Genomic DNA, 27,011 nt, shown 5'->3' on the forward strand with positions numbered 1-27,011 from the left:
TGATCAGATAACTCTGGAAAGCCTATCAGTGATATTAAACCTGATTCTGATTCTGGTTCTACACTTACCTCACTCCCATTGAAGACATTCTTCGACGACAAGTTGTGTTGAATGCACCAGCAAAGCCTTTGGTCCACAGAGGAAAAAGATTCTTGAAGATCAAAGCCATAAACTTAGAAAAAATTCCTTTCAGGTAGCAGTGATCCCTGCCTTCATGAATGTTTCTGAGATTGAACTATGTACAATGGTGTCTCTACAAATACCTCCAAAGCCACTGGAAGGGAATAAGAACCAATGTCAGTGACCTCTCCTAGGTCAACATTCCTAACACTGAGGTCCAAGTTATACCCAATTCATTGAATAGGCTGTGTTGTTCACAGGCTGATGAAAAGAACATACTATAATGAGATTTTAAAAAAACAAAAATAATTGCTAGAAAACCTCAGTAGTTTAGGCCCCCTGTGTGGAAAGGAAAGCAGTTAACATTTCAGGTTAGAGGGCCTTCATCAAAACTGTTTCTCTTTCCACACCTGCTGCCTGATCTGCTGAGTTGTTTCCAGAATTTTCTGTGTTTTTTTTCAGTTTTCATCATCTGCAGTTTTTATTTTACTTTTACGCTATTCCAAACTCTGTCTCCAGAACACGTTACTAGCTGCACGGGGGATGTTCTCAAAGATTCCTCAAACAAAATGTAACATTTCTGTAAGACTTCCTGTCTTATGACCACTCACAATGGAGAAGGAAAATTTGGAATGGCACTCAGACGGTCAACGTCATGTGTCATGAACACATGGAATTCTAGGATCAATGGTGGCACTTCCAGTCTCACATTGGCCTCATCGGTGACCTAAGAACCTATAGAACTGGGGTGCAGTGAGTGATGTCACCCTCAACTCCGAGGTATTTCCTATAAAGAAGACTGCATGCATATCACTTTACAGAAGCCTCAATTCAGCCCTTCCTTATGCCTGAACTGAGGGGGACTTCAGTCCTTCAAAACCCAGTTACTGTGTAATCATGAATGGTCTGTCACAAAGGTCAATGTCGGGTGTGTTTTCATTTTTATTCAATCAATTTCATTTTTCTTTTGTTTTTGCTGTATTATAGAGTCATAGAGTATTAAAGCACAGAAGCATCCCTTTCAACCCAACTGGTTATGGCAGCCACAGCATCCTCCCTGTTAACTAGTTGCCTGCATTTGTCCCATAATCCTTCAATCTCCCCGCCTCCACACACTTATCCAAATGCCTCTTAAGTGCTGAAGTCACACACACCACTTCCACTGGCATCTCACAGGAAAGTAGACATGGCCTTTAAATTTGCAAACAACAGGAATTCTGCAGATGCTGGAAACTCAAGCAACACACATCAAAGTTGCTGGTGAACACAGCAGGCCAGGCAGCATCTCTAGGAAGAGGTACAGTCGACGTTTCGGGCCGAGACCCTTCGTCAGGACTAACTGAAGGAAGAGTGAGTAAGGGATTTGAAAGTTGGAGGGGGAGGGGGAGATCCAAAATGATAGGAGAAGACAGGAGGGGGAGGGATGGAGCCAAGAGCTGGACAGCTGATTGGCAAAGGGGATATGAGAGGATCATGGGACAGGAGGTCCGGGGAGAAAGACAAGGGGGGCGGGAACCAGAGGATGGGCAAGGGGTATAGTCAGAGGGACAGAGGGAGAAAAAGGAGAGTGAGAGAAAGAATGTGTGTATATAAATAAGTAACGGATGGGGTACGAGGGGGAGGTGGGGCATTAGCGGAAGTTAGAGAAGTCAGTGTTCATGCCATCAGGTTGGAGGCTACCCAGATGGAATATAAGGTGTTGTTCCTCCAACCTGAGCGTGGCTTCATCTTTATAGTAGAGGAGGCCGTGGATAGACATATCAGGATGGGAGTGGGATGTGGAATTAAAATGTGTGGCCACTGGGAGATCCTGCTTTCTGTGGCGGACAGAGCGTAGGTGGTCAGCAAAGCGGTCTCCCAGTCTGCGTCGGTCTCGCCAATATATAGAAGGCCACATCGGGAGACTATTCCTCTTCTCACCCTGTCTATTGCAAAAATGCCATCCCCTTCTCGCAATTCCTCCGTCTCCGCCGCATCTGCTCTCACGATGAGGCTTTTTATTCCAGGACGAGGGAGATGTCCTTTTTTAAAGAAAGGGGCTTCCCTTCCTCCACTATCAACTCTGCTCTCAAACGCATCTCCCCCATTTCACGTACATCTGCTCTCACTCCATCCTCCCGCCACCCCACTAGGAATAGGGTTCCCCTGGTCCTCACCTACCACTCCACCAGCCTCCGGGTCCAACATATTATTGTCCGTAACTTCCGCCACCTCCAACGGGATCCCACCACTAAGCACATCTTTCCCTCCCCGCCTCTCTCTGCTTTCCGCAGGGATCGCTCCCTACGCGACTCCCTTGCCCATTCATCCCCCCCATCCCTCCCCACTGATCTCCTTCCTGACCTTATCCTTGTAAGCGGAACAAGTGCTACACATGCCCTTACACTTCCTCCCTTACCACCATTCAGGGCCCCAGACAGTCCTTCCAGGTGAAGCGACACTTCACCTGTGAGTCGGCTGGGGTGATATACTGCGTCTGGTGCTCCCGACGTGGCCTTCTATATATTGGCGAGACCCGACGCAGACTGGGAGACTGCTTTGCTGAACACCTATGCTCTGTCCGCCAGAGAAAGCAGGATCTCCCAGTGGCCACACATTTTAATTCCACATCCCATTCCCATTCTGACATGTCTATCCACGGCCTCCTCTACTGTAAAGATGAAGCCACACTCAGGTTGGAGGAGCAACACCTTATATTCCGTCTGGGTAGCCTCCAACCTGATGGCATGAACATTGACTTCTCTAATTTCCGCTAATGCCCCACCTCCCCCCCGTACCCCATCCGTTATTTATTTTTATACACACATTCTTTCTCTCACTCTCCTTTTTCTCCCTCTGTCCCTCTGACTATACCCCTTGCCCATCCTTTGGGTCCCCCCCACCCCACCTTGTCTTTCTCCCCGGACCTCCTGTCCCATGATCCTCTCATATCCCTTTTGCCTATCACCTGTCCAGCTCTCGGCTCCATCCCTCCCCCTCCTGTCTTCTCCTATCATTTTGGGTCTCCCCCTCCCCCTCCCACTTTCAAATCTCTTACTAACTCTTCCTTCAGTTAGTCCTGACGAAGGGTCTCGGCCTGAAACGTCGACTGTACCTCTTCCTAGAGATGCTGCCTGGCCTGCTGTGTTCACCAGCAACTTTGATGTGTGTTGCATGGCCTTTAAATTTCGATGGTTTTTTAAAGAAATTCCATTGACTTTCTAATAGGCTGGAGGAGAGAGGCAGTGCACCGCGTGCGTGCGCAGCCCTCCAGTGAAAAATGATATCGTATCTGTTTTAATAGGGGCCGTGGACAATTCTGATTTGATGGGGAGTGGACGTGAAAGCACAGAGGAACATCTGGAAAAATTTCTGAAACGCTCGTTTGCTGCTGTCGTTACTGCGTGGTCGGGAATCTTTCGGAGGGTAGGCCTGAAAATCCCCGGCTTTGCCTGCTGGTGGCGACCGAGGTTGAGGTTGAATCGTTCAGACAGAGATGGCGCTCAGTACTCGGTGTCAGAAAGCTGATCAGAGCTCGAAGTTTTTGGATGACTCAGAGTCGGACTGTGGTCGGCATGGCAGGGAGAGATCTTCTTCCTTCTCCCATCTGTGTGAGATGTGGGACATTTGAGAGACTTTGAACTTCACTGTGCTCATGGACTTCTTCATCAAGTTATGGTATTGTTGCACTGTTGTAACTATATGTTATAATTATGTGGTTTTGTCAGTTTTTTCAGTCTTGGTCTGTCCTGTGTTTTGTGATATCACACCAGAGGAAATATTGTATCATTTCTTAATGCATGCATTACTAAATGACAATAAAAGAGGACTACATGTCTTCATAATCTAATTGTATAAAAGTGTCATTAACAATTTTTATCTGTGCTGGAAAGTGCCACTCTGGAGCATGTTTCACTACAGAGGGAAAGGACTGCACACTGTTGGAAATGCTGCCTCTTTGGATGACCAAGACTTCATCTGCCCCCTAGTGGTTATGAACATAAGAGCATAAGAAAATGGGCAAACAACAGGAATTCTGCAGATGCTGGAAATTCAAGCAACACACATCAAAGTTGCTGGTGAACGCAGCAGGCCAGGCAGCATCTCTAGGAAGAGGTACAGTCGACGTTTCAGGCCGAGACCCTTCGTCAGGACTAACTGAAGGAAGAGTTAGTAAGAGATTTGAGAGGGGGAGGGGGAGATCCAAAATGATAGGAGAAGACAGGAGAGGGACAGATGGAGCCAAGAGCTGGACAGATGATTGGCAAAGGGGATATGAGAGGATCATGGGACAGGAGGCCCGGGGAGAAAGACAAGCAGGGGGGAAACCCAGAGGATGGGCAAGGGGTATATTCAGAGGGACAGAGGGAGAAAAAGGAGCGTGAGAGAAAGAATGTGTGTATAAAAATAAATAACGGATGGGGTACGTGGGGAGGTGAGGCATTAGCGGAAGTTAGAGAAGTCAATGTTCATGCCATCAGGTTGGAGGCTACCCAGACGGAACTCCATCCTCCCGCCACCCCACTAGGAATAGGGTTCCCCTGGTCCTCACCTATCACCCCATCAGCCTCTGGGTCCAACATATTATTGTCCGTAACTTCCGCCACCTCCAACGGGATCCCACCACTAAGCACATCTTTCCCTCCCCCCCTTTCTCTGCATTCCGCAGGGATCGCTCCCTACACAACTCCCTTGTCCATTCGTCCCCCCCATCCCTCCCCACTGATCTCCCTCCTGGCACTTATCCGTGTAAGCGGAACAAGTGCTATACATGCCCTTACACTTCCTCCCTTACCACCATTCAGGGCCCCAAACAGTCCTTCCAGGTGAGGCAACACTTCACCTGTGAGTCGACTGGGGTGATATACTGTGTCCGGTGCTCCCGATGTGGCCTTTTATATATTGGCGAGACCCGACGCAGACTGGGAGACCGCTTTGCTGAACGCCTACGTTCTGTCCGCCAGAGAAAGCAGGATCTCCCAGTGGCCACACATTTTAATTCCACATCCCATTCCCATTCTGACATGTCTATCCACGGCCTCCTCTACTGTAAAGATGAAGCCACACTCAGGTTGGAGGAGCAACACCTTATATTCCGTCTGGGTAGCCTCCAACCTGATGGCATGAACATCGACTTCTCTAACTTCTGCTAATGCCCCACCTCCCCCTCGTACCCCATCTGTTATTTATTTTTATACACACATTCTTTCTCTCACTCTCCTTTTTCTCCCTCTGTCCCTCTGACTATACCCCTTTCCATCCTCTGGGTTCCCCCCCCTTGTCTTTCTCCCCGGGCCTCCTGTCCCATGATCCTCTCATATCCCCTTTGCCAATCACCTGTCCAGCTCTTGGCTCCATCCCTCCCCCTCCTGTCTTCTCCTATCATTTTGGATCTCCCCCTCCCCCTCCCACTTTCAAATCTCTTACTCACTCTTCCTTCAGTTAGTCCTGACGAAGGGTCTAGGCCTGAAATGTTGACTGTACCTCTTCCTAGAGATGCTGCCTGGCCTGCTGTGTTCACCAGCAACTTTGATGTGTGTTGCGGTAAGAAAATAGGAGCAGGAACAAATTGCCTGGCCTATCAAACCTGCCACCAACATCTCAAGGAAGAAGTTCCTAATCACATTGGTCTGAAATGCCAGCCCCCCTCATCTTGTAACTATGTATCCTTATTCAAGATTCTCCCATGTGTGGAAACATTTCAACGTCTACCTCATAATTCCCTCTTGGGGTTTTAAATGTTTTAATCAGATCATCCCTCATTCTTCGGGACTTCAAGCAATACAGATGTAATTTTTTAGCCGCTTGTTATAGGACAACCCTCCTGTCGCAGAGATTAGCCTATCTGATCCCTTGCCAAAGGATCTGTTCGGTGTTTGCTGACATAACAAGTAGATCAACTGTCTTTAATCATGGTAGCGTAGCGGTTAGTGCATCACTTTGCAGCCTGGCGAGCAGGGTACAATTGCCGCCACTGTCTGTAAGGGGTTTGTACGTTCTCTCTGTGACTGTGTGGGTACCTCCCATATTCCAAAGATGTACTGGTTAGTAGGCGAATCGTTCACATAGGTGTACAGTAAATGGCTTGTTGAACTAGAAGAGTCAGTTACCTCTAAACAAATAAATAAATAAATTACCCTCCTGATAAGACAATTTTATAATTATTCACCTCTTTTTAATAAGTGATGTAAGTTATATTGGGAGTGTTTTTGTTTAATTTTCCTTATGATATAACTCTTTATTCATTTATATTTACAGTAAAAGCTTTTTCCCTTTATACTTCCTCTCTTGAGGGGTTTGTCATCTGAACATGGTAATGAGGACCCTGAAGAAGTCTGGTAATAATAAATCTTCTGGTTGCATAACATATTTGTGTTTCATGTTAATGCACATCAAATAACAACATCATGATTATGTCACATCCCAAGAAGTAATAACAAGTTTTGGCAGGAAATTACCTCAGACCCGCCGTTCCTCAGTAAATGAGCTCCTTTGTTTCTCTATCCTTCGGTATATCACTCATGCTGTTGCTCATAATATATCAAAGGTTTCCTTTAAATTTAATGCAACAAATCGACTCAGCAGAAATAACAAATGGTGTTTAGACTTGTTTTTTTGTAAAACTGGTATTGCACATACAGGATACTGAAGTTTATTAGGGAACCTAGCCACTAATTTCCTTAGTGGACGCTGACTATTTGCCAAGAAAATATGTTGCAATGTATTTTTTAAATTGCAATTTGTATTAGCTGTTTTCCTGCTTACAAAGCTGTCACATGAATACCATTTATTTTAGTTCATGCAGCTCTAAGGCTGGGAATGCTCAAGATTATTTTCGCTATGAGAAAAGCAATCCCACATTGGCCCATTATTTGAGCTTTTGATCTTTCACACTCTCACGTGTAAAGACAGTTTAAGTTACCTTATGCGTTTTATGTAGAGTTAACTTTTCAACCACTTAACGCATAGGCATGAAAAAGCATAAAAATTCTGAAACATATTTTGTCTATTTTGTTGGTCTGCTTTGAAGTTAATTTAAATTTAGATTAGATTAGCTTTATGACTATATTAATTTATTTATTACATTAATTTATTCATGAAGTGATTTATTTAAATTAATGAGATTATTTATCACATGGATACCGAAAAGCATTCAGTAAAATGCATTGTTAGCATCAAAAACCAACACAATCCAAATACGTAATGGAGGCAGCCCGCAAGTGTTGCCATGATTCCAGCACCAACGTAGCATACCCACAACTTACTAATCCTAACCCTGACTCGTACATCTTTAGAGTTTGGAAGGAAACTGGAGCATCCGGAGGAAGCACGCGCAGTTGGGGAGAGGACGTACAAACTCCTTAGAGATAGCAGTGAGAATTCAGCCCCATTGACACTGTAATACACTTCCATGCCACCCCAGTAAAACTGAACAAAGTTAACTAATAGAAGCAACAAAATTCTATGTTCCTTACATATAAAATTTGGACTTTATGAACCAAGTAATTAAATTGTATCTTGCCACACAATAACACAAATAAATAAAGGTTTAAAAAATTATCCAGGTTTTTTCTTTTGCTTGTAAGGTACTCCCTGCTGTACAAACTAAGAAGGTTTAAAGTCCAATTCTACATCTGTGCAAAGTTTTCTGATTTATATGCTAAGTTTATTGCAAATAACTTGACCATCCCTATTCAGATTGCTCTTATGACCTTGCTGTAGGGTGTTTGTGTGAATAATTATATTTGGAGCTTTATTGCTAACTTGGCATGGTGAATATTTAAATGATAATCAAGTGCGAATAAAGTATACAGCAAAATTAATGTAAATTTCTCTGCCTCCAAAACTGCATAATATGTTATAGGATTATTTGCTTTCATGTCCATTTAAAGGATTTCTAAAGAGATTGATATGTGAAAGTTTAGAAACTAAAGCTCCAAGATAAATGTTGGCTAAAATACTTCTGGCTTGTGCATAAAGATAGTTTGCCCAGAAATTGAGAACAATGTATATCTGCGTTGATAAATGTTGTGTAGCTAAGGTACACTGGGAGTGAAATCAGATCTCCCCAACTCCCAAAACCGGCAGTCAGTCTCAACACCTGGACCCTATCCCAATTCAGTCCTGGTAACTTGCTCATTTTGGACAACCAGCAAAAAGCTTGGCTGACAAAGTGGTAAAAGTAAAGTGAAATTCTAACAGATGGTTGGCTAAATAAAACTGTGTTGATAAGTTCGAACCAGGCTTAGTCAGTCAAATGCAGGGCAGAATTTATTTATGTCAATCAAAACTACCATCTCCTGTGGGAATGCACAATGTATTTGTTATTCTGTATTATTACATAAAGACACAGTCAATCTGATTACATGCTCAATCATATATTTATGTTTAGTGCACTGAGGCAGGGTTTTGACCAGAGACTCTGCCATCCCTTTGCCTCCACAGATGCTGACTGACCTGCTGATTTCCTCCAGTAGCTTGTTTCTCGCTCCAGATTCCAGCATCTGCAGTATCTTGTTCCTCCATTTATGCTAGGTGATTTCTGGAAGAAATGAAGAAATAATGCAAGATACATAAGCCAGGCTGATAATTCAAATGATGAGGGATTATTCATCATGCTATATAGAAAATATAGAAGCAGGGTATTTTTTAAGTAAAAGAGATTGAAGTATGTTCCTGTTCAGAGGGACTGGGAGCTCTTGTAAAAGGATCACTGAGGGATAGTAACAGGTATAGCTTGCGATTAGAAACAAGAGTAGCATGTTGGCAAGAGGATGTGTATGAGAGTAAAGATCAGTTACTGTAATGTTCATGCTCTTCTGTTACTATATCCCATCCACTTCAAGGTTCGACATGTTGTATGTTCAGAATTGCTCTTCTGCACACCACTGTTGTATTGTGTGGTTATTTGAGTTACTGTCGCCTTCCTGTCAGCTTGAAACAGGGTGACCATTCTCCTCTGACCTCTGTCATTAACAAGGCGTTTTCACCCACAGAACTGCCGTTTACTCGATTTTTTTGTATTTTGCACCATTCTCTATAAACTATAGAGACTATTGTGCATGAAAATCCCACAAGATCAGCACTTTCTCAGATATTCAAACCACCCTATCTGGCACCAACAATCATTCCACAGTCAAAGTCACTTAGATCACATTTCTTCCCCATTCTGATGTTTGGCCTGTACAACAACTGACCATTGCTTTTATGCAATGAGTTGCTGCTATATGATTGGCTGATTAAATACCTGCATTAACGAACAGGTGTACTTAATAAAGTGGCCTTTGTGGGTCTATAGAACACTGGTGATACTGTACCTGGAATACAGTGAACAAGTGTTGTCCCCTATGCAATGAAGGAGGCGGACTGAGGGAGTGTAACAAAGATATACAAGACTGATTGCTGTAATGGGAGGATTTTCTTATAAGGAGATATTAACCATGGTGCCCCCTGTACTCTCTAAATTTTAGAAGAATGTGAGCGTCCTCATTAAAGAACACAACATTCTTTCAGAGTTTGAAAGGATAGATGCAGGGAAAGTGTCTGCCTTGACTGGACTGTCAAGGTATAGAGCCGTCAATTCAGGATAGAGGAGAGATGATCCATACACGGCAGATGCTAAAAATCTGAAAGAAGGGAAGAAGTGCCAGACAAACTCAGCTATTTGCTTTTACATCAGAGGCGAGAAAAAAATTCTTCAGATGTTGGTGAATGTTTGAAGTTCTTTGCCCAAGTGAGCTGTGGCGGAAAGTGGTGCAGATATAATGATCAGCCATGACTTTCTCAAATGTAGAAGTGGATATGAGGGCTTAACAGCCTAATCCTCCTTACAGCTTTTACCTTCTTGGATGACCTTTGCATTTTAGATATTGTTCAAAATATGAACGCACTACTTACATTTCATAAGACATTCTGAACCATGCCTGGCATGTGCACATTGTGGATTTTTTGCCATTGCTGTCTGTCTAATATTATCTAAATTCAATATGTTTTAAGCTGTACAGTAATCTGCTGCTCCTCTTATTGTATGTTGCTTGGTGCACATTAAATAATATTTGCTTTTCAATTAGCTCGCACGCCAGTAATCAACAAGAGATTCTTCCAGTCTCTTTCTCTGACTGGGTTGCTGTCAACAAATCAATCTGTTTCCTAGTTACAGGGCAATAAAAGCATTTCTCACCAGTTCATATGATTGCATTTCTGGCCAGGTAGGACTTAATCCCACAAAAAGTTTTTTTAAGAAAAACATTGCCTGATATAATCAAATTTCTAAATGCAAATGTCAACAATGAAAATTCCATTGTAATTGTCAATGTTTCAATATCTGGCTTCAGTGGGCAAGCTCATCTGAGAAATACACCTGCAATGTCTTCAGGTCAAGATTCAAAGGCAAAGGCGAAGAAGGCTGGTGTTGTTCCCAAGACTAAAGGTCATGAGTCCATCCAGGCCACACCAGGCAGCGACATGAATAGTAGAGCTGGACCTAGCCAGGCATTAGTGCCATATCAAACATCGCAGTCCTCACAGGAAAACACAATGCTTGGTCCAAAAGGTAATGTAAAAATATCTCTGCAATCAAAATACATTGAATTTAGCACCTCAGGGTGTCAGTGCAGTCCGTGTCAGTCCCTGGGCCTTACAGCAGTAAATTGGAAGAATCCCCAGAGAAATGACAATCTTCATGGCAGGAGTAAGAAAATTCGCCGTAGAAACTCAGAACTGACAAATTTTACCCATTCCAAGTGTAAGCAAGGTGCAAGATACTGACCTTGGAAAATGTAAAAATGTAAAATTTCACACAGAAAAAAAATAACTTTGATGTTTCCTATTTGTGATGAAAGCAAGAGAATTTTAAAAATCAAATTACATCCATCAAAAGAACAGGAAGTGAGAAAATGTGGCATTCTCATTTATAATCTTCCAGTCCAGTTTCAGAAGTTTTATATAAACCATTCATAAGGTATTCTGAACTGAAAGGCGGTAACTCTATCCATGGTGGCGTGGAACAGTAGTCTTAAAGAACTAGTGTTGTCAGGAATTTCTTGTTTTAAGGAAAGAATTTCCTGTTTAAAAAGTATTTGATTCAGTGCCGGCGAAGTGGGACGGCAAATGCACCCAACCATTAATAGTTTTTGGAATGTATTTTTTTCTTCTCCGCTCAGCAGCTGTTACCCGCCGAGGTGCACGGTGCTAACACTGATATATGCCCTTTACCTTAACGCTGCCCCGCCAAATTAGTTTCAGTTCTTGATAAAGCCAGGATTGGTATCCCTAATACAAAGCCTCCAGTCAAGCTGTTACTGCAGTAAGAGCAGAGACCAGCTTTTTCACGTCATGAATTGTTGGTTTCAACAAATTATTCACAGGTTTTATCATTTAGCGTCCATTTTCTTTAATCCTGGACTTCTTACATCCAATCCCATTTTTGACAGTTGGCCCATTTAAAATGACTGGGGGACCTTCTGCAGATCTGACAATTAATCTGTGACTGTGGTGTTGAATGAAAAGACCATGTTCAGGCTAACAGTAAATCCCCCTTAATCGGCAGATTATATTCGTGGTTATTGTACATAATCTAAAATAGAATTCCAAGCTTTTTTGGTGCCAGTATGTGTGGCAACACTTGTGGGCTTCCCCCAGCATATCCTTGGATGTGCTGCCTGTTAATGCAAATGACACATTTTACTGTACGCGTGATAAATAAATCCGAAAGCCAGAATTTAAATAAGGGTATTGAATCCAGGTGCAGGACTGCGGTTAAATTATGTGTAGCCACAAGCACTATTAATCCAGGCAGCAGTGGAATTTAATCATCTGTAATGTTAAAAGCTTATTTATCAGTAGTAATAACTGCAAAACTACCGGATTGTCAAGCGAGCCACTCTAGTCCATTAATCTCCTTCAGGAGAGGAAATCAGCTGTTTCTACTTAGTCTGGTCTACATGTGACTCCAGTCTCACCTGTGTGGTTAATTTTTGAATGGTATGATACCCACTCAGTTCTAGGGCAATTAGGGCTGGGCAGTAGATTCTGGCCCGAGTAGCCTGATCCCTACAAATGAAAAACAGAAAGGCACACTCAACCACAGGTTGCTCAGAATGGGATTGCTTCACCTCAGCAAAACAACATCTCTGCTGTAGAGTTGAAAATAAACAGCCTAGCCTACAGACAAATTATATTGTTTTCCAAACCTGGTATTGCCTGTGAGAGATTAGACCTCTAACTTCTTGGCGAACATTTTAGTAGCACTAGAAAGTTTTTTTCCTTCATAAAGCTCCTGCAAATCCAGCAATAAAGTAGCACCCAATATTCAAGTTCAAGAGTATTGTTATGGGCTTAAGTACAATACTGTGCAAAAGTCTTAGGCACCTTAGCTATATATACATGCCTAAGACCTTTGAATGTGGGCACTTGGCCAAGTGGTTAAGGCATTCAACTAGCGATCTGAAGGTCCTGAGTTCAAGCCCCAGCCAAGGCAGCGTGTTGTATCCTTGAGCAAGGCACTTAACCACACATTGCTCTGCGACAACACTGGTGCCAAGCGGTATCGGCCCTTGCTCTTCCCTTAGACAACATCGATGGTGTGAAGAGGGGAGTCTTGCAGCATGGGCAACTGCCGGTCTTCCATACAACTTTGCCCAGGCCTGTGTCCTGGAGAGTGAAGACTTTCCAGGCGCAGATCCATGGTCTTGCAAGACTAACCGATGCCTTTATTAAGACCTTTGCACAGTACTGTATTTGTCAATGTGGAGCAGAGAGCGAGTTTGTAAGTCTAGCAAGAGCAAAGGATGTTGAGGGTGGCGAGGTCACATCTAACCAATGTTATAGAGTTTTTCGTGATAGTTACCAGGAATGTGGATGAAGGCAAGGCAGTGGATGGTGTGTATGTGGAATTTAGTAAGGCGTTTGACAAGGTCCCACATGGGAGGCTGGTCAAGAAGGTTCTGTCGCTCGGCATTCAGGATGAGGTAGTAAATTGTGGGAGAAGCCAGAGAGTGGTAGTAGAGGGCTACCACTCTCTAGAGGCCTGTGACTAGTGACATGCCGCAGGGATCGATGCTCAGACCTTTGTTGTTTGTCATCTATGTCAATGATCTGGATGATAATGCGGTTAACTGGATCAGTAAATTTGCGGATGACACCTAGATTGGGGTGTAGTGGACAGTGAGGAAGGCTATCATGGCTTGCAAAGAGATCTGCATCAGCTGGAAAAATGGGATGAAAAATAACAGATGGAATTTAATGCAGAAAAGTGCAAAGTTTGCACTTCGGTAGGACCAGCCAGGGTAGGTCTTACACAGTGAATGGTAGGGCACTTAGAAGGGTGGTAGAACAGAGGGATCAGGGAATACAGGTCCCTAACTCATTGGAAATGGTGTTGTATGTAGACAGGGTCATAAAGAAAGCTTTTGCAACATTGGCCTTCATAAATCAATGTATTTAGTACAGGAGGTGGGATGTTATGTAAAAGTTGTATCAGACATTGGTGAGGCCTAATTTGGAGTATTGTGTGGAGTTTTGGTCATCTATCTACAGAAAAGATGTAAACAAGGTTGAAAGAGTACAGAGAAAATTCATAAGGGTGTTGCCGGGTCTGGAGGACTTGAGTTACAAGGAAAGATTGAATAGGTTAGGACTGTATTCTTTAGAACATAGAAGACTGAGGGGTAAACGCAAGCAGATTTTTTCCCACTGAGGTTGGGTGGGACTACAACCAGAGGTCATGGGTTAAGGGTGAAAGGTGAGGTTTAAGGGGAACATGAGGGGAAACTTCTTCACTGAGGGCTGTGAGAGTGTGGAATGAGCTGCCAGCACAAGTGGTGCATGTGAGTTTGATTCCAACATTTAAGAGAAGTTTGGATAGGTACGTGGATGGTAGGAGTATGGAGGGCGATGGTCCTGCTGCAGGTCGATGAGAGTAGACGGCTTAAATGGTTTCAGCATGAACTAGATGGGCCGAAGGGCATGTTTCTATGCTGTGCTTCTCTATCACTCTATGACTATGGAGTGTTGTGGGAGGGGTGTGACAGGTGACAGAGAGAGAGTGCTGGGGTGGTGAGTGACGCGGGTGCAGACTTATCCAGCCCTGAGGCACCAGGTGAGGTAATTTGATTCCAAACAATTGGTTTACTGATCATTACGGAATCCCTCCGTGGTGCTTCCCGCTCCCTCCCCTCTCCCTTCCCCTTTCCCCTATATTTGTCTAACCACAAAACCGCCCTGACACACTACCTTGAAATACACAAATAAATAAAGATTTAAAAATATAATCCAGGTTTTTCTTTTTTTGCTTATAAGTTGTACAAACCAAGAAGATTTAAAGTCCATTTCTACATCTGTGCTAAGTTAGATGATTTAAATATAAAGTCCATCTTGAAATTCATTCTCGTGCAGGCACTTACAGGAAAATAAAGAAATACAATCAAATTTATGAAAAATACTTAAGTACATAAACAACTCAGAAACAAGCAATGTGCAAAAGAAAACAAATTGTGCAAATAAATGAATAATGTTGAGAGCGTGATTAGCAGAGTCCTTGAAAGTGAGACTATAGATTGCGGAATCAGTTCACTGTTGACATGGTCAACTCAACCAGTTGACCAATATTCATCCCCAGTGTAATTTTCATCGTCAATGGTAGGAAAATAGTTCTTAAATACTCACAGGACAAGCAAACTTTGCTAACGCTGTTCATTCTGCTATGTTATTTTAATGAGCCAAACTGTATCCTTGTCTGGGTTGCTCTCCAACACTCTGCAGCCTCACTGCTTCCCCACAGTATTGGTATTGATATTGGTTTATTGTCACAAAGATACAGTGAAAATCTTGTCTTGTGTGCTGTTTATACAGATCAGATCATTACACAGTGCTTTGAGCTAGAACATGGTAAAACAGTAACAATGCAGAATAAAGTATAAAAACAACCAAAAAGGTGCAGTGCAGGTGAACAATAAAGTGCAAGGTCACACACGGTGTCAGGTTAATAAATGAGAGAGTTTAAAAAGAGAACACTGTTAAAGGGACATGTACAAGTCAGAGTTATTGCTGAAACAGAAGCTGGAAGAAGATACACTGAAATAGGTTTGTTAGGGTGGACAGATCATTTCAGCAAGTTCTTATCCCACTTAATTTATCACTTCCTATTTGACTCCATCCTTTCTCTCCTGCTCCATTTCCTTTCTACTTACACCCATGATACCTCTGGCACTCCCCACCACTTTGACCATTTCCACTTTCCCTGACGCCAGTCTGCTCATCTGCACCATAGACCTCCAGTCTCTCGACAGCACATTCCCACATCAGGATGGTCTGAGGGCCCCTTGTTCCCTTACTGAACAAAGTCCCACTAGTTAGAATCATCAAACACCACGACACATAAGGAGGCTCTTTAGGCATTCCAGTCTGTGCCGAACCACTATCCTGCCTAGTCCCATCAACCTGCATCCCACCATACCCCTCCCATCCATGTACTTGTACAAATTTCTCTTAAATGTTGAAATCGAACCCACATCCACCACTTAGACTGGCAGCTCATTTCACATCTTTTTGTTATTTATTCATTTACGGGATGTGGGCGTCGCCAGCGAAGCCAGCATTTATTGCCCACCCCTAGTTGCCCTTGAGAAAGAAGGTGATGAGCTGCAGTCCCTGAGGTGTAGGTACACCCACAGTGCTGTTACGGAGGGAATTCCATGCCCGCTTCACTGCCGCTGCTACTGAGCGATCGAGAATCTCCAGAGGGGAAGGCCCCAAATCCTTGGCTTTGCCTATTGCCTGTTACCAGGGTGGGGTCGAAGTGCTCAGCAGAGATGGTGCTCGGTGTCGGAGGGCTGGTCGGAGGCTTGAAGTTTTTGGACGGACTCAAGAGTCGGCTGTGGTCAGGTGCTTCCAGGATGCTGCATCGGCAAGTTTGCGGCGCTGGAAGCTCATGGCAGGGAGAGTTTTTCTTCCTTCTACCATCTTCGAGAGACTTTGAGACTTTTTTTTTACCATGCCCATGGTCTGTTCTTTATCAAATTATGGTATGGCTTTGCACTGTTGTAACTATATGTTATAATTATGTGGTTTTCATCAGTTTTTCAGTCTTGGTTTGTCCTGTGTTTCTGTGATATCATTCTGGAGGAATATTGTATCATTTCTTAATGCATGCATTACAATAAACGAGGACTGCATGTCCTCATAATCTAATCTAATTTAATCTAATCTGACCAGTGACAATGAAGGAACGGCGATATGTTTCCAAGTCAGGATGGTGACTGACTTGGGGGGGTGGATTTCCAAATGGTGGTGTTCCCAGATATCTGCTGTTCTTGTCCTTCTAGATGGTAGTGGCCGTGGGTCTGGAAGGGGTTGCCTTAGGAACTTTGATGCGTTGTTGCAGTGCACCTTGGTGATAGTACACACTGTTGCAACTGTTTGTCGATGGTGGAGGGATTGGATACTTGTGGAAGGGGTACCAGTCAAGTGGGCTGCCTTGTACTGGATGGTGTCGAGCTTCTTGTGTTGATGGAGCTGCACTCATCCAGGCGAGTGACAAGTATTCCATTACACTCTTGAACTGAGCCTTGTGGATGGTGGACAGGCTTTGGGTAGTCAGGAGGTGAGTTACACGTCACAGAATTCCTAGCCTTTGACCTGCTCTGGTAGCCACAGTGTTTATATTGATGGACCAGTTCAGTTTCCTGTCAATGGTAACCCCCAGGATGTTGATAGTAGGGGATTCAGTGATGGTGATGCCACTGAATGTCAAGGGATGATGGTTAGAGCCTCTCTTGTTGGAGATGGTCATTGCCTGGCCTTTGCATGGCCCGAATGTTACTTGCCATTTGTCAGCCCAAGCCTGGATATTGTCCAGGTCCTGCTGCATTTGGGTATGAATTGCTTCACTATCTGAGGAATCACAAATGATACAGAACATTGCTCAGTCATCTGCGAACATTCCCACTTCTGACTTTATGGCGGAAGGAAGGTCATTGATGAAGCAGCTGAAGATGGTTGGTCCTAGGACACTTTCCTGAGGAACTCCTGCAGTGATGTCCTGAGGATGAGATGATTAACCTCCAGCCACCACAACCATCTTCCTTTGTGTCAATGATTCCAGCCAGCGGAGGATTTTCCCCCTAATTCCCATTGACTCCATTTTAGTTAGGGCACCTTGATGCCATACTCAGTCAAATGCTGCCTTGATGTTGAGGGCTATCATTCTCACCTCACCTCTGGTATTTAGCTCTTTGGTCCATGTCTGGAGCAAAGAGGTGATGAGGTCAGGAGCTGAGTGGCCTTGACGGAACTCAAACCGGGCATCCCTAAGCAGGTTATTGCTGAGAAGGTGCTGCATGATAGCACAGCTGATGACCCCACTCCATTACTTTGCCAGTGATTGAGAGTAGGCTGATAGGGTGGTAATTGGCTGGGTGGACTTGTCCTGTTTCTTGTGTACAGGGCATACCTGAGCAATTTTCCACATTGCCAGGTAGATGCCGGTGTTGTAGCCGTACTGGAACAGCTTGGCTAGTGGCGCAGACAGTTCTGGAGCACAAGTCTTCAGGACTATTGTTGGGATTTTGTCTGGGCCCAGAGCCTCCACAGTATCCAGTGCTTTCAGCCATTTCTTGATATTTATACCCCTCATAGTTCCCTCAGCTAACACACTTGTTGTTAACTGAACCACTTTTATATCGAACAACTTTTCCTTTGACTCCATTCAAAGAAATTATTTTTGGAATAAAACACTGCCCAGCTGAAAATCCACAATGACTTTCTCTTCCAATCTCCACTCCTTCACCTCTGTCCACTTTCTCAGAAAAATTATTTCCAATAATGTTTCTTTTTTAGGAAAGACAAATTTACAAGTGCAATTTTGTTTTTAAGAAGTTTATGCTGCCTTTGGACTGCTATAAATTAATTTGATTTTAAATTCATAGTTGCCTTACCTCACATACCACTAATGTTTCTAAACCCATGGTCTCCCTTTTCTTACAATTATACTGTATTTTCAGCATGAAAAAGTAGGCAAAGTGAATTGAATTTCCAGACCATTTTCTTATACTCTTTCCAAACCTATGAATTAGGTAAATATTTTGATGAGACTCTGCTGAAGGGCTTGGCCTGAAACATTGAGTATTTATTCTCCTCCATAGATGCTACCTGACCTGTTGAGTTCCTCCAGCATTTTGAGTGTGTCGCTTTGGATTTCCAGCATCTGCAGAAAATCTCTTGTTTAAAGATTTTGACTCTTCACTTTTGTTTCTCACTGGCAAAAATAAATTATCGCAGATGAAGAATGGATAGAACCAAAAAAAATGCCTACCTAATTATGTGATTATATTTGAAGGATACACAGTGAAACCTATAGTTCCAGCCAAAAAAGCAGAGCTTATCTCTGTTGCAAAAGCGATGCACAGAGATGAATTTGGAATTCGAGTGAAGGAATTATTTGATCCAGAGAGGGAAGCAGCATTAGATGCACTTCAGACAGGTGAGTTTAAACATTGTGATCACTGACCCGATTCGAGGGTCTTATGTACGTGAAGCACAGACCCGGATTGTGTTGCATCTCAGTTTTGTTTTCATCATCACTATACCAACTAACAACAGCAACATTTAGGATTTCCAAATACACAGTTAAAGTAGAAATCTCTTCATCACAATCTGTACTTTTCCCAGTGGAATCTGGATATAATACTGGCAGCTGAATATAATATTGAGATATTTTAAAATAATAGCCTGCAGATGATAGATTTTTGTACAAGTTAGTTCTTATACAAAAGCTTAATTACTACTTAGCAATCTCTTTTCCTTTAAAAAAATATTGCATTTCATTCTCTCAAGTAAATATTTCAAAATCTAATGTACTTAGAAGAATGAACTTTCAAACTTTTTAATGTTTGCCATTTGTTTGAACATATTACAACTGAAAAATAGATTTATGATGACAGCTAACCAGAAATGAATATATTTTATACAGTCAATGGATGTGCCACAGAGTCTTAGATTTTCTATTTATTTGTCAAATTAGATCTAATCATAATATGTTCTGTGTTCTTCGGTAACATTTTTTCACCAATATATCGTAGGAATGTCCAAAAGCCTTACAATGGCTAATTGAATAAGATTGCACAGAGTTCTTCCTTTCTGCAGGACCAGGCTTGAACTCAAATGGCTGAGATAGCTATGTGTTTCCTCTGGAAGTTCCAAGTGTCCTTTGTGAGGATGAACACTCTAAATCCAACTGACATCAAAGGCTTCTGTTATTACAATGATACTATTGATGTGGTAGTCACATGGCCAAGTGGTTAAGGCATTGGACTAGCTACCTGAAGGTCGTGAGTTCGAGCCCCAGCTGAGGGAATGTGTTGTGTCCTTGAGCAAGGCATTTAATCACACATTGCTTTGCGACGACACTGGTGCCAAGCTGTATGGGTCCTAATGCCCTTCCCTTGGACAACATCGGACTTGCAGCATGGGCAACTGCTGGTCTTCCATATGACCTTGCCCAGGCCTGTGCCAGCAGATCCATGGTCTCGCAAGACTAACGGATGCCTTTAATTGATGCTTAAGTCTAGAAAGGAACAAAGGTGTCTTGTGCTAGAGTTAGAAAACTATAAATTATAAACTGAGTAAAAGTGCCCAAAATTCCACAACAAGTATCATACAAAATAAACTTGTTCCTCAAATTTCAAAATAGATTTATTGTCAAAGTACGGATATGTCACCACATACAACCCTGAGTTTCATTTTCTTGCAAGCATTCTCAGTAGATCAGTAAAACAAAAACTAACAAGCAAAAAATATGCACCAGAAGACAAACCACACAAATGCAAAAAAATAAGTACATAAATACATACATAATACTGAAAACATGAAATGTGAAGTCCTTTAAAGTGAGTCCAAAGGTTGTGCAATCAGTTAAGTGCTGAGATGAATGAAATTATCCACTCTGGTTCAGGAGGCTGATAGTTGAAAGGTAAAACTGTTTCTGAACCTGGTTATGTTGGACCTTGATGCAAAGATACAAAATCACACCAGTTTAGTATGTTTCTTTTCTATGACTAACATTAAGGCATAGACCAGGATTGTATTAAAGCAAAGATATATGTATTAGCGCAAGGTATTTTCAACACAAATATCTGTTTCTTAAATTTTTACTTTAATTTAGTTATGGGAAATTTAGTATACTTCAATATTTTAATATATTTTCACAATGGGCGAAACAATGATCTGGTAGTTGGTTCAACTATCACATTTATAAAGAATACATTGATGACTGTGTTGCTTTGAAAGGAATTTATATTGGATGGCGATGCCCTGAATACAACTGGGATTGCATTCGTGTTGGAGTCAAATCAAAGTGCTTTTGTGGACACCTCCTTGCTGAACATGAACATTTTACTGGTATGGAACAAACTTTTACATGTGAATTGATTGTATTTGCTGGAACATTGTGAAAGCATCAACTTGTGAAATTCTGCTTTCCCTACTCTATTGATCAACTTAGAATGATCACGTTTCTCAGCAGAAGAGCTACCCTGAGAATTAAGAGACATTAATTATAGTGTTAGGATTGAATACAAGGCAGAGACAGAAATTATCATTCACTAGCAGATGCATTAGGTGCAGAAGATTTAGAATAATCAAGCATGGAGAAGTTTTGGAGAGAAAGGTGATAAGTTGAATAGAAAAATCTTCTTCTGTTATTGTTTAGATTCTTCTGATTAGTGAAACTTGTTAGCAGTAATCATAATTAAATGTTACCCCAAGCAAAAGTTTTTCTGTCATAGATACAAGTTTTGAATCTATGATCAATTTATGATTAAGATTATGTTTCTACTCAGTGATTCAAGGAATAAATTCTGAAGAATTCAATATTAATCTAAACCTGTCTGTAGTGATTACTTTAAAACAAACCAAAACTGCTGAGAGACTAAGCCTGCAGATCGACACTGTATGATGAAATTTCAAAATAATGACTTCAAAATCGGAAGAGATACATTCGACTTTTTATTACGAAATCAGCAAAGGCAAACAATCTTGCAGCAATAGAAAACTAATGAAACTAAATTAATGACATAGCAAGAGAAAATGTGCGAATGCTAGAAATTCAAGCAACACCCACAAGCTGCTGAAAGAAGTCGGCAGGCCAGGCAGCATCAATGGAAAAGAGTCAATGTTTCGGGCCAAGACCTTTCATCAGGACTGGAAAAAAAGATGAGGAGTCAGAGTAAGAAATTGAGGGGAGGTGAGGAAGAGCCACAAGTGAGGAATTGAAAGAAGGGGATGGCATTTTTACAAGTAACAGGGTAGGAAGAGGTATAGTCCAGGTAGCTGTGAGAGTTAGTGGGTTTATAACAGACATCAGTAGATAAGCTGTCTCCAAAGATAGAGGCAGAGAGATTGAGAAAGGGGAGGGAGGTGTCCGTAATGGACCAGGTAGTGACATAGTGTTCAAATTAACGAAGTCACTAAGTTAGCAGTTGAACTAATGTACTTAAGCAATGTTGAGGTCTAGTTAGTGTTCCAGTAGTGTCTCAATTAACATAACTAAGTGGTCAAACACTGTAAGCAGTCAAACTAACTTAGCGATTGAATAACGGTTAACCAAAAAAAAATCACCCTGTGGCTTACCCCCCTCAACTAGACTAAAGTAAACTAACTAAAAGCAAGAATATGTAATTATACTCATTTGCTTCTACCATGCTGCCACCCACCTGACAGATTACCATAATAAACATGCCACAAAATACAAGATAGATACCCATGGCTCCCACAAATAGAAAATAGATACACAGCTGCTTCAATGTCTCTGCCTAACATTTTGACTACCAAATCCAGAAACTTTAAGTTTAGTTATGATCGATAACTAAAAATACAGACCAGAGATTGATATTGTTAATGCTATCTTTTTTGTCCTACAGGGTTCAAAAATAAATTGTACAGTTTGTTTGCAACATAATTAAACTAAACTAAACTAAACTTTTTTTTAAAAAATAGGTTATGTCCTATAATGATTTCTGCAGCACTGTTCCACTAATCACTTGAAATCTTAGAACATACTGACCCATTAAGAATTGATTTTCTTTGGTAGCATTAATGCAAGATTTCACAGTCATTGAGAGAGTCCAGGTTGGTTCTCACTAAGTAGAATTATACACTGAGGGACAGACAAACATCTCTAATTGATCATAGCTACTAAACCTGACCTGCTGGAAATGAGTCCACTCAGCAAGTAGACAAATAAAGTCTTCATATTTCAATCTTTTCAGCCTTTTCCAAGTTTTACCTATGTGATAGTGTCCAGTGATTTTTATGATTTTGTCGATAGGTACCAGTGTACAAGTGCCCTGTGCAGTCTCAGGCTGCCAGTGCCGGGCTTTTGCCTTCATTCCTTCCCGCCCTGAAGACGTAGGTGAATTCTGGCTTAGAAAGCGAAGAAACTTCGACCCAAGCACCTGGAGAGCCAAGTGCCGCTGTAAACACAACCACGAAGAGCACAAATCCACTGGAAGTCATAAGTGCAACATCAGTGGTATTTCAGATCTAAAAGCATCTTTACTCATGTTTATTTGCGTTCTCTGTTAGATTGGCACAACATTATGGGGTGAAGGGCCTGTTTCTGTGCTGTACTGTCCTGTGTTCTCTGTTCTGTTCCTGAAATCATCACTAGGAATGAATGAAATTTCTATGACGTGCTAAATACAATCCACCGTGTGAACCAAGCAATGTTCCTGACTAGAAAAAGAAACATCTTAACTCACTCATTTCCTTGATTAAGTGATTGAAGTAAACTTTGGTTTTCCTAATGTTCAAACATTTGGCTGCGTCTCTGTCTTTGTGGAGTTTCTTTATTGATTCTATTATGTTTCTTTGTATCTACTGTGAATGCCTGCAAGAAAATGAATCTCAGGGTAGTGATGGTAATATATATGTACCTTAGTTTTAAATATATCTATAAAGAGGCAAAAGCAATTCATCTGCATTGGTTTGAGATCACAATAGAACATTGATGTTAGCTTAAGGTATGAACTCAAAAAATGGGCAGAGTGGCCACCTGGCCCTTCAAGCCTGCTCACCCTTTCATTAAGAACATAGCTGATTTAGTGCCATTTACTAGCACTATCCTCATATCTCTTCATTCCATTAGCATCTAGAACATTCAACATAAATGGCCAAAGTTGGTTAAAATGTTTTTGATAATTATATGAATGATTGAATGAAAAGACACTGGTACTTGATAAATGTACCATAAAAGGAGAAAGGGGAATGGAAAAAATGGCAGGGGAGTAGATGGACAAGTTACATGGAAGAACAATTTATCTAATCATTATATGCGATACACTATTTTCTTCTCCTGTTTAAAATGTCTTCCCACACTACTTGGTCACATGCAAAAGCAGTCATGCTAATGTAAAATTATAGAAGTGAGCACAGTTTTTCAGAATTTGTAGTCTCATTCACCAATAGTCTGTTGTGTAGTAGACTATGGAACATCTTGTTTTATCATCCATTGCTTCCAAAATTTGTAGATTATTAAAATCTAACATTGACTTCAAATGATCACAATTCATCTTCTCTCTCCTATCCCTGTCAATTCATAATGATCTCCTGCATTTATTGTGCTTTTTCAGTGAAGTTGGTTCCTTAAGGTTGTTAAAGCTGGAACTGTGGTGGGGATTAGCTTCCACTACCTATTAAATGCTCCCAATGGAGTGTGTCTCAAATAGCCTCTGGCAATCAAGTCCGGCGGAATCATTTCTACTGATTGGAGAAGGGGCAAAGGCAAGTTACTGGTGCCTTTAAACCGGTTGCTTTGGGCAGGTGCGGCTTTACAGTTGCGGACAGCAGCTCATCTGGGAGAAAAAAAACGGAAACCTCTGCTGTCTTGTGGCTTTACCTACTCATGTAGAGGGCTTTCAGAGTAAACCTGGAGAAAAATCCAGAGCTGGAGTCCCTAAGGTTCAAAGGTTGAAAGGTTCAACGGTTCATATTACGATCAAAGTATATACACTGAATACAACTTGGAGTTTCATCTTCAACAGATAGTCATAAGATACAGAAAAAACCATAGAAGCCTCACACCTGAAAAAGAAAAAGAAACAAAACTTGCTGACTCCAAACCCCCCAACCTCTCCTTTGCACGAAAACTAACAGATCTCCTACTTGGAAACATCAAACCCCCGACCTCCAAAATCCTCCCACACAAAAAAAAAGCAGCAAGAACTTCAAACACCAACCCCTCCCTCACCAAAAAAAGTTACATCCTGCATCCTACGCTGAGTTCAACAATGACTGGAAACTCCTGCGACACTGCTGGTGCCAAACCGTATCAGTCTATGACATTCCTTTGAGTTCATCAGCTGTGTAGGGAGAGAGAGCCTGTTGCATGGGCAACAGTTTGCTCTCTGTATCGTGGTGCCCTGGCTTGAGTATCATGTAGACAACTGGGAATAACATCCATGGCCAACCCCAACCAGCAGGGGGCCTCTCAGAGAAGTCAATGTTAAAATGTTCACTGAAAAGCCAAAACTCTGGTTGTTGCCAACCTGAAATAATAAAGGAAAATCATGGAAATTCTCAGTAGGTTAGGTAGCAACTGTGGAGAAAGAAACAGTTAACATTTCCCTTTGTCAAAACAGGTTCCATCCCCTGCAGCTAGGCTGAAACACTCTCCAATGGGACTAGCAAATCTCCCCACAAGGAAAATGTTCCTAGCACTGTGGAAATGCTGTTAATTACTCAAGCAAATTACATTATTCATTATAAGAGCAATTGTTAAGTGAGACATATAGTAAAAGTTTTGAATTAAGCTGCACAAATTTTATTTTAAATTGTGTTCTTTAAACAGGTTGTGCCTGTTCAAGCTTTGACTCAAATTTCCTCTGTGCCGCCTGTGATAAACATTGGGAACAACATCGTACATTCTTTGAAACAGAAGGAAGCAGAAAAGAAGCTGGACTTCCATATGGTAGGAAGAGGACAGTAAACCACTCACACTTGTTCATATGTTCAAATATTACACAGTGCCAGATTCAGTTGAGTCTCAGCTATCAACTCAAGATAACGTGAAGTAACAAGGAGGAATGATGATATAAAAATCTAAAATAAAATCAGTTATTTGTTAATTATTAAAATATTATTTTCCAAAATAATGTGATAAAAAATAAAGTTTTACCAAAAGCGTGCCAGTTGTTGGGTTAATTTGCCATAGTAAATTGTCCCAATTGTGTAATACGACCATAAGACATTGGAGCAGAAGTGGGGGCCAATTGAGTCTGCCCTACCATTCCATCATGGCTGATTTATTATCCCCCTCAACCCCATTCTCCCGCCTTCTCCCCATAACCTTTGACATCCTGGTAATGGTAGAATCGGGGGGTAAGTTGATATGAATGTGAGAAGAATAAAATTATGGTACAAGTATTCACAGGCTTGATACAATGTTCCTTTTGTCCTTATTGTAAGCAGTCCTTCACTGTCTCCCTATGTTTAAAGAATGCCTAATCACTGCCAATATACGTTGCAAGAACATGAATGAAACAGAAGCATAAATTTGTAAGAATACTTTTATGTGGAATAGAATCCCAAATCCCATTTCAGTTTGAGGGTTAGGGTAACAATTCATCCAGTGATAAGCTTAGTTTCTATGGAGCACCAATTATGCTAAAGAATGCTTATATATTGTATTTTCTAACATTCAAACCTACGTATACACGAAAGAGGAACTTTGCCAAAACAGATATGGTCTTGAAACAGTACCACAGAGCACTGTAATTTCAAATTCTGTACAGCTCCATGCAATGTTTGTTTTCTACTACAGGTAATGAGAAATGCCTTTAAGATTATTGCAGTCACAAGAATATTGTGTGTTCTAATTGTACGATCCATGTAGTTTTATAGCCAATGCTGTCAATAGTCCTAGTCATAGTCATACTTTATTGATCCTGGGGGAAATTGTTTACAACAGGAAACCTTTCCCATGGGTAGTATAAATGGAAAATCTCAAAACTCAGTTGTTAAATGTGAAAATTACTTATCAAAAATGCAAAGGTTTCCAATTTACACTTCTGGCAAGCAGGATTTATTATTGCAATTGAAGACTTTTATGATTATTGCTGGTATGTTTGGGTATCCTAAAATATTTTTTTATTATTGGGATGGTTTTAGGTGAAGCTTACCTGCCCTTTGCAGAGATGCCCAGCTTACGAAATGCGGTACTATCCGGGAATGAGGAGGATGACTCAGCATACCAGAGCATTACGAGTGGCACTGGACCGTATTCACATCTTGGACTTTCTCCCAACTCTGCTGGACCTGCTTTACCTTCAAACAAGAAGACGGGGGAATCCTGAGATGTGTGTAATTAGTACCTACAGATGTCACTGTCTGAATAAAACATCATACAGTCAGGTTTATCCTGTTTTGGTCCACAATCCATGAATTCATGGGTAGTTTAAAAAAATTGATTGCATAAGCAGTATTTTAAAGCTGCTTCCAAGTTCAAAATAGGAAAAATAGAAGTTCATATCCAGTGAAAAATTTATAATTGCAAAATATCATGAAAGATCTCATTTCCTGTACGAAGTTGTGCTGGCAATTACAGCTTGTTGTTGACCATAATGCCAGAGATGCACCACGATAGCGTGGTGATTAACGTGACGCTTTTACAGCTCGGGACGTAAAAGAGTTCAGATTTCAATGTTTGTACATTCTTCCCGTGAGAGTGTGGGTTTCCTCCAAAAGTCTAAGGAAGTACCGGTTAGTGGGCTAATTGGTTGTTGTAAATTGTCATGTGATTTGGCTGGGGTTGAATACATGGGTTGCTGGGCATTGTAGCTTATTGGGCCAGAGGTGCCTGCCCCACCCTGTTATCGCTAAATAAATAAGTAATGTTAGTCTGGAAAAACAATGACCTAATA

General features: G+C 41.6%; 1 protein-coding gene across 2 annotated transcripts; it reads left to right on the forward strand.

The window, feature by feature from the left end:
- The first annotated feature begins 3,191 nt into the window (after nt 1–3,191).
- Nucleotides 3,192–26,881, forward strand: LOC134343369 (protein FAM221B-like). 2 transcript variants are annotated; one of them, XM_063042067.1, is made up of 7 exons: nt 3,192–3,777; nt 10,434–10,651; nt 18,434–18,577; nt 20,383–20,493; nt 22,421–22,624; nt 24,941–25,060; nt 26,260–26,881. In XM_063042067.1, exons 1-7 carry the CDS (start codon nt 3,755–3,757, stop codon nt 26,442–26,444), a joined length of 1,005 nt encoding a protein of 334 aa, XP_062898137.1. In that variant the 5' UTR covers nt 3,192–3,754; the 3' UTR covers nt 26,445–26,881. The 2 variants fall into 2 exon arrangements, with proteins under 2 accessions (XP_062898137.1, XP_062898138.1); XM_063042068.1 differs by lacking the exon at nt 22,421–22,624.
- The last annotated feature ends 130 nt before the right edge of the window (nt 26,882–27,011 follow it).

This window comes from Mobula hypostoma, chromosome 3, assembly GCF_963921235.1.
Source record: "Mobula hypostoma chromosome 3, sMobHyp1.1, whole genome shotgun sequence".
NCBI classification, from domain to species: Eukaryota; Metazoa; Chordata; class Chondrichthyes; order Myliobatiformes; family Myliobatidae; genus Mobula; species Mobula hypostoma.

Excerpts from the sequence above, each read along its gene's own strand:
- LOC134343369 (XM_063042067.1), top strand. The coding sequence starts at position 3,755 with ATGGACTTCTTCATCAAGTTATG. Across the intron at positions 3,778-10,433 it reads GACTTCTTCATCAAGTTATG|TGGGCAAGCTCATCTGAGAA; the intron begins GTATTGTTGCAC and ends ATCTGGCTTCAG. Across the intron at positions 25,061-26,259 it reads AGAAGCTGGACTTCCATATG|GTGAAGCTTACCTGCCCTTT; the intron begins GTAGGAAGAGGA and ends GGATGGTTTTAG.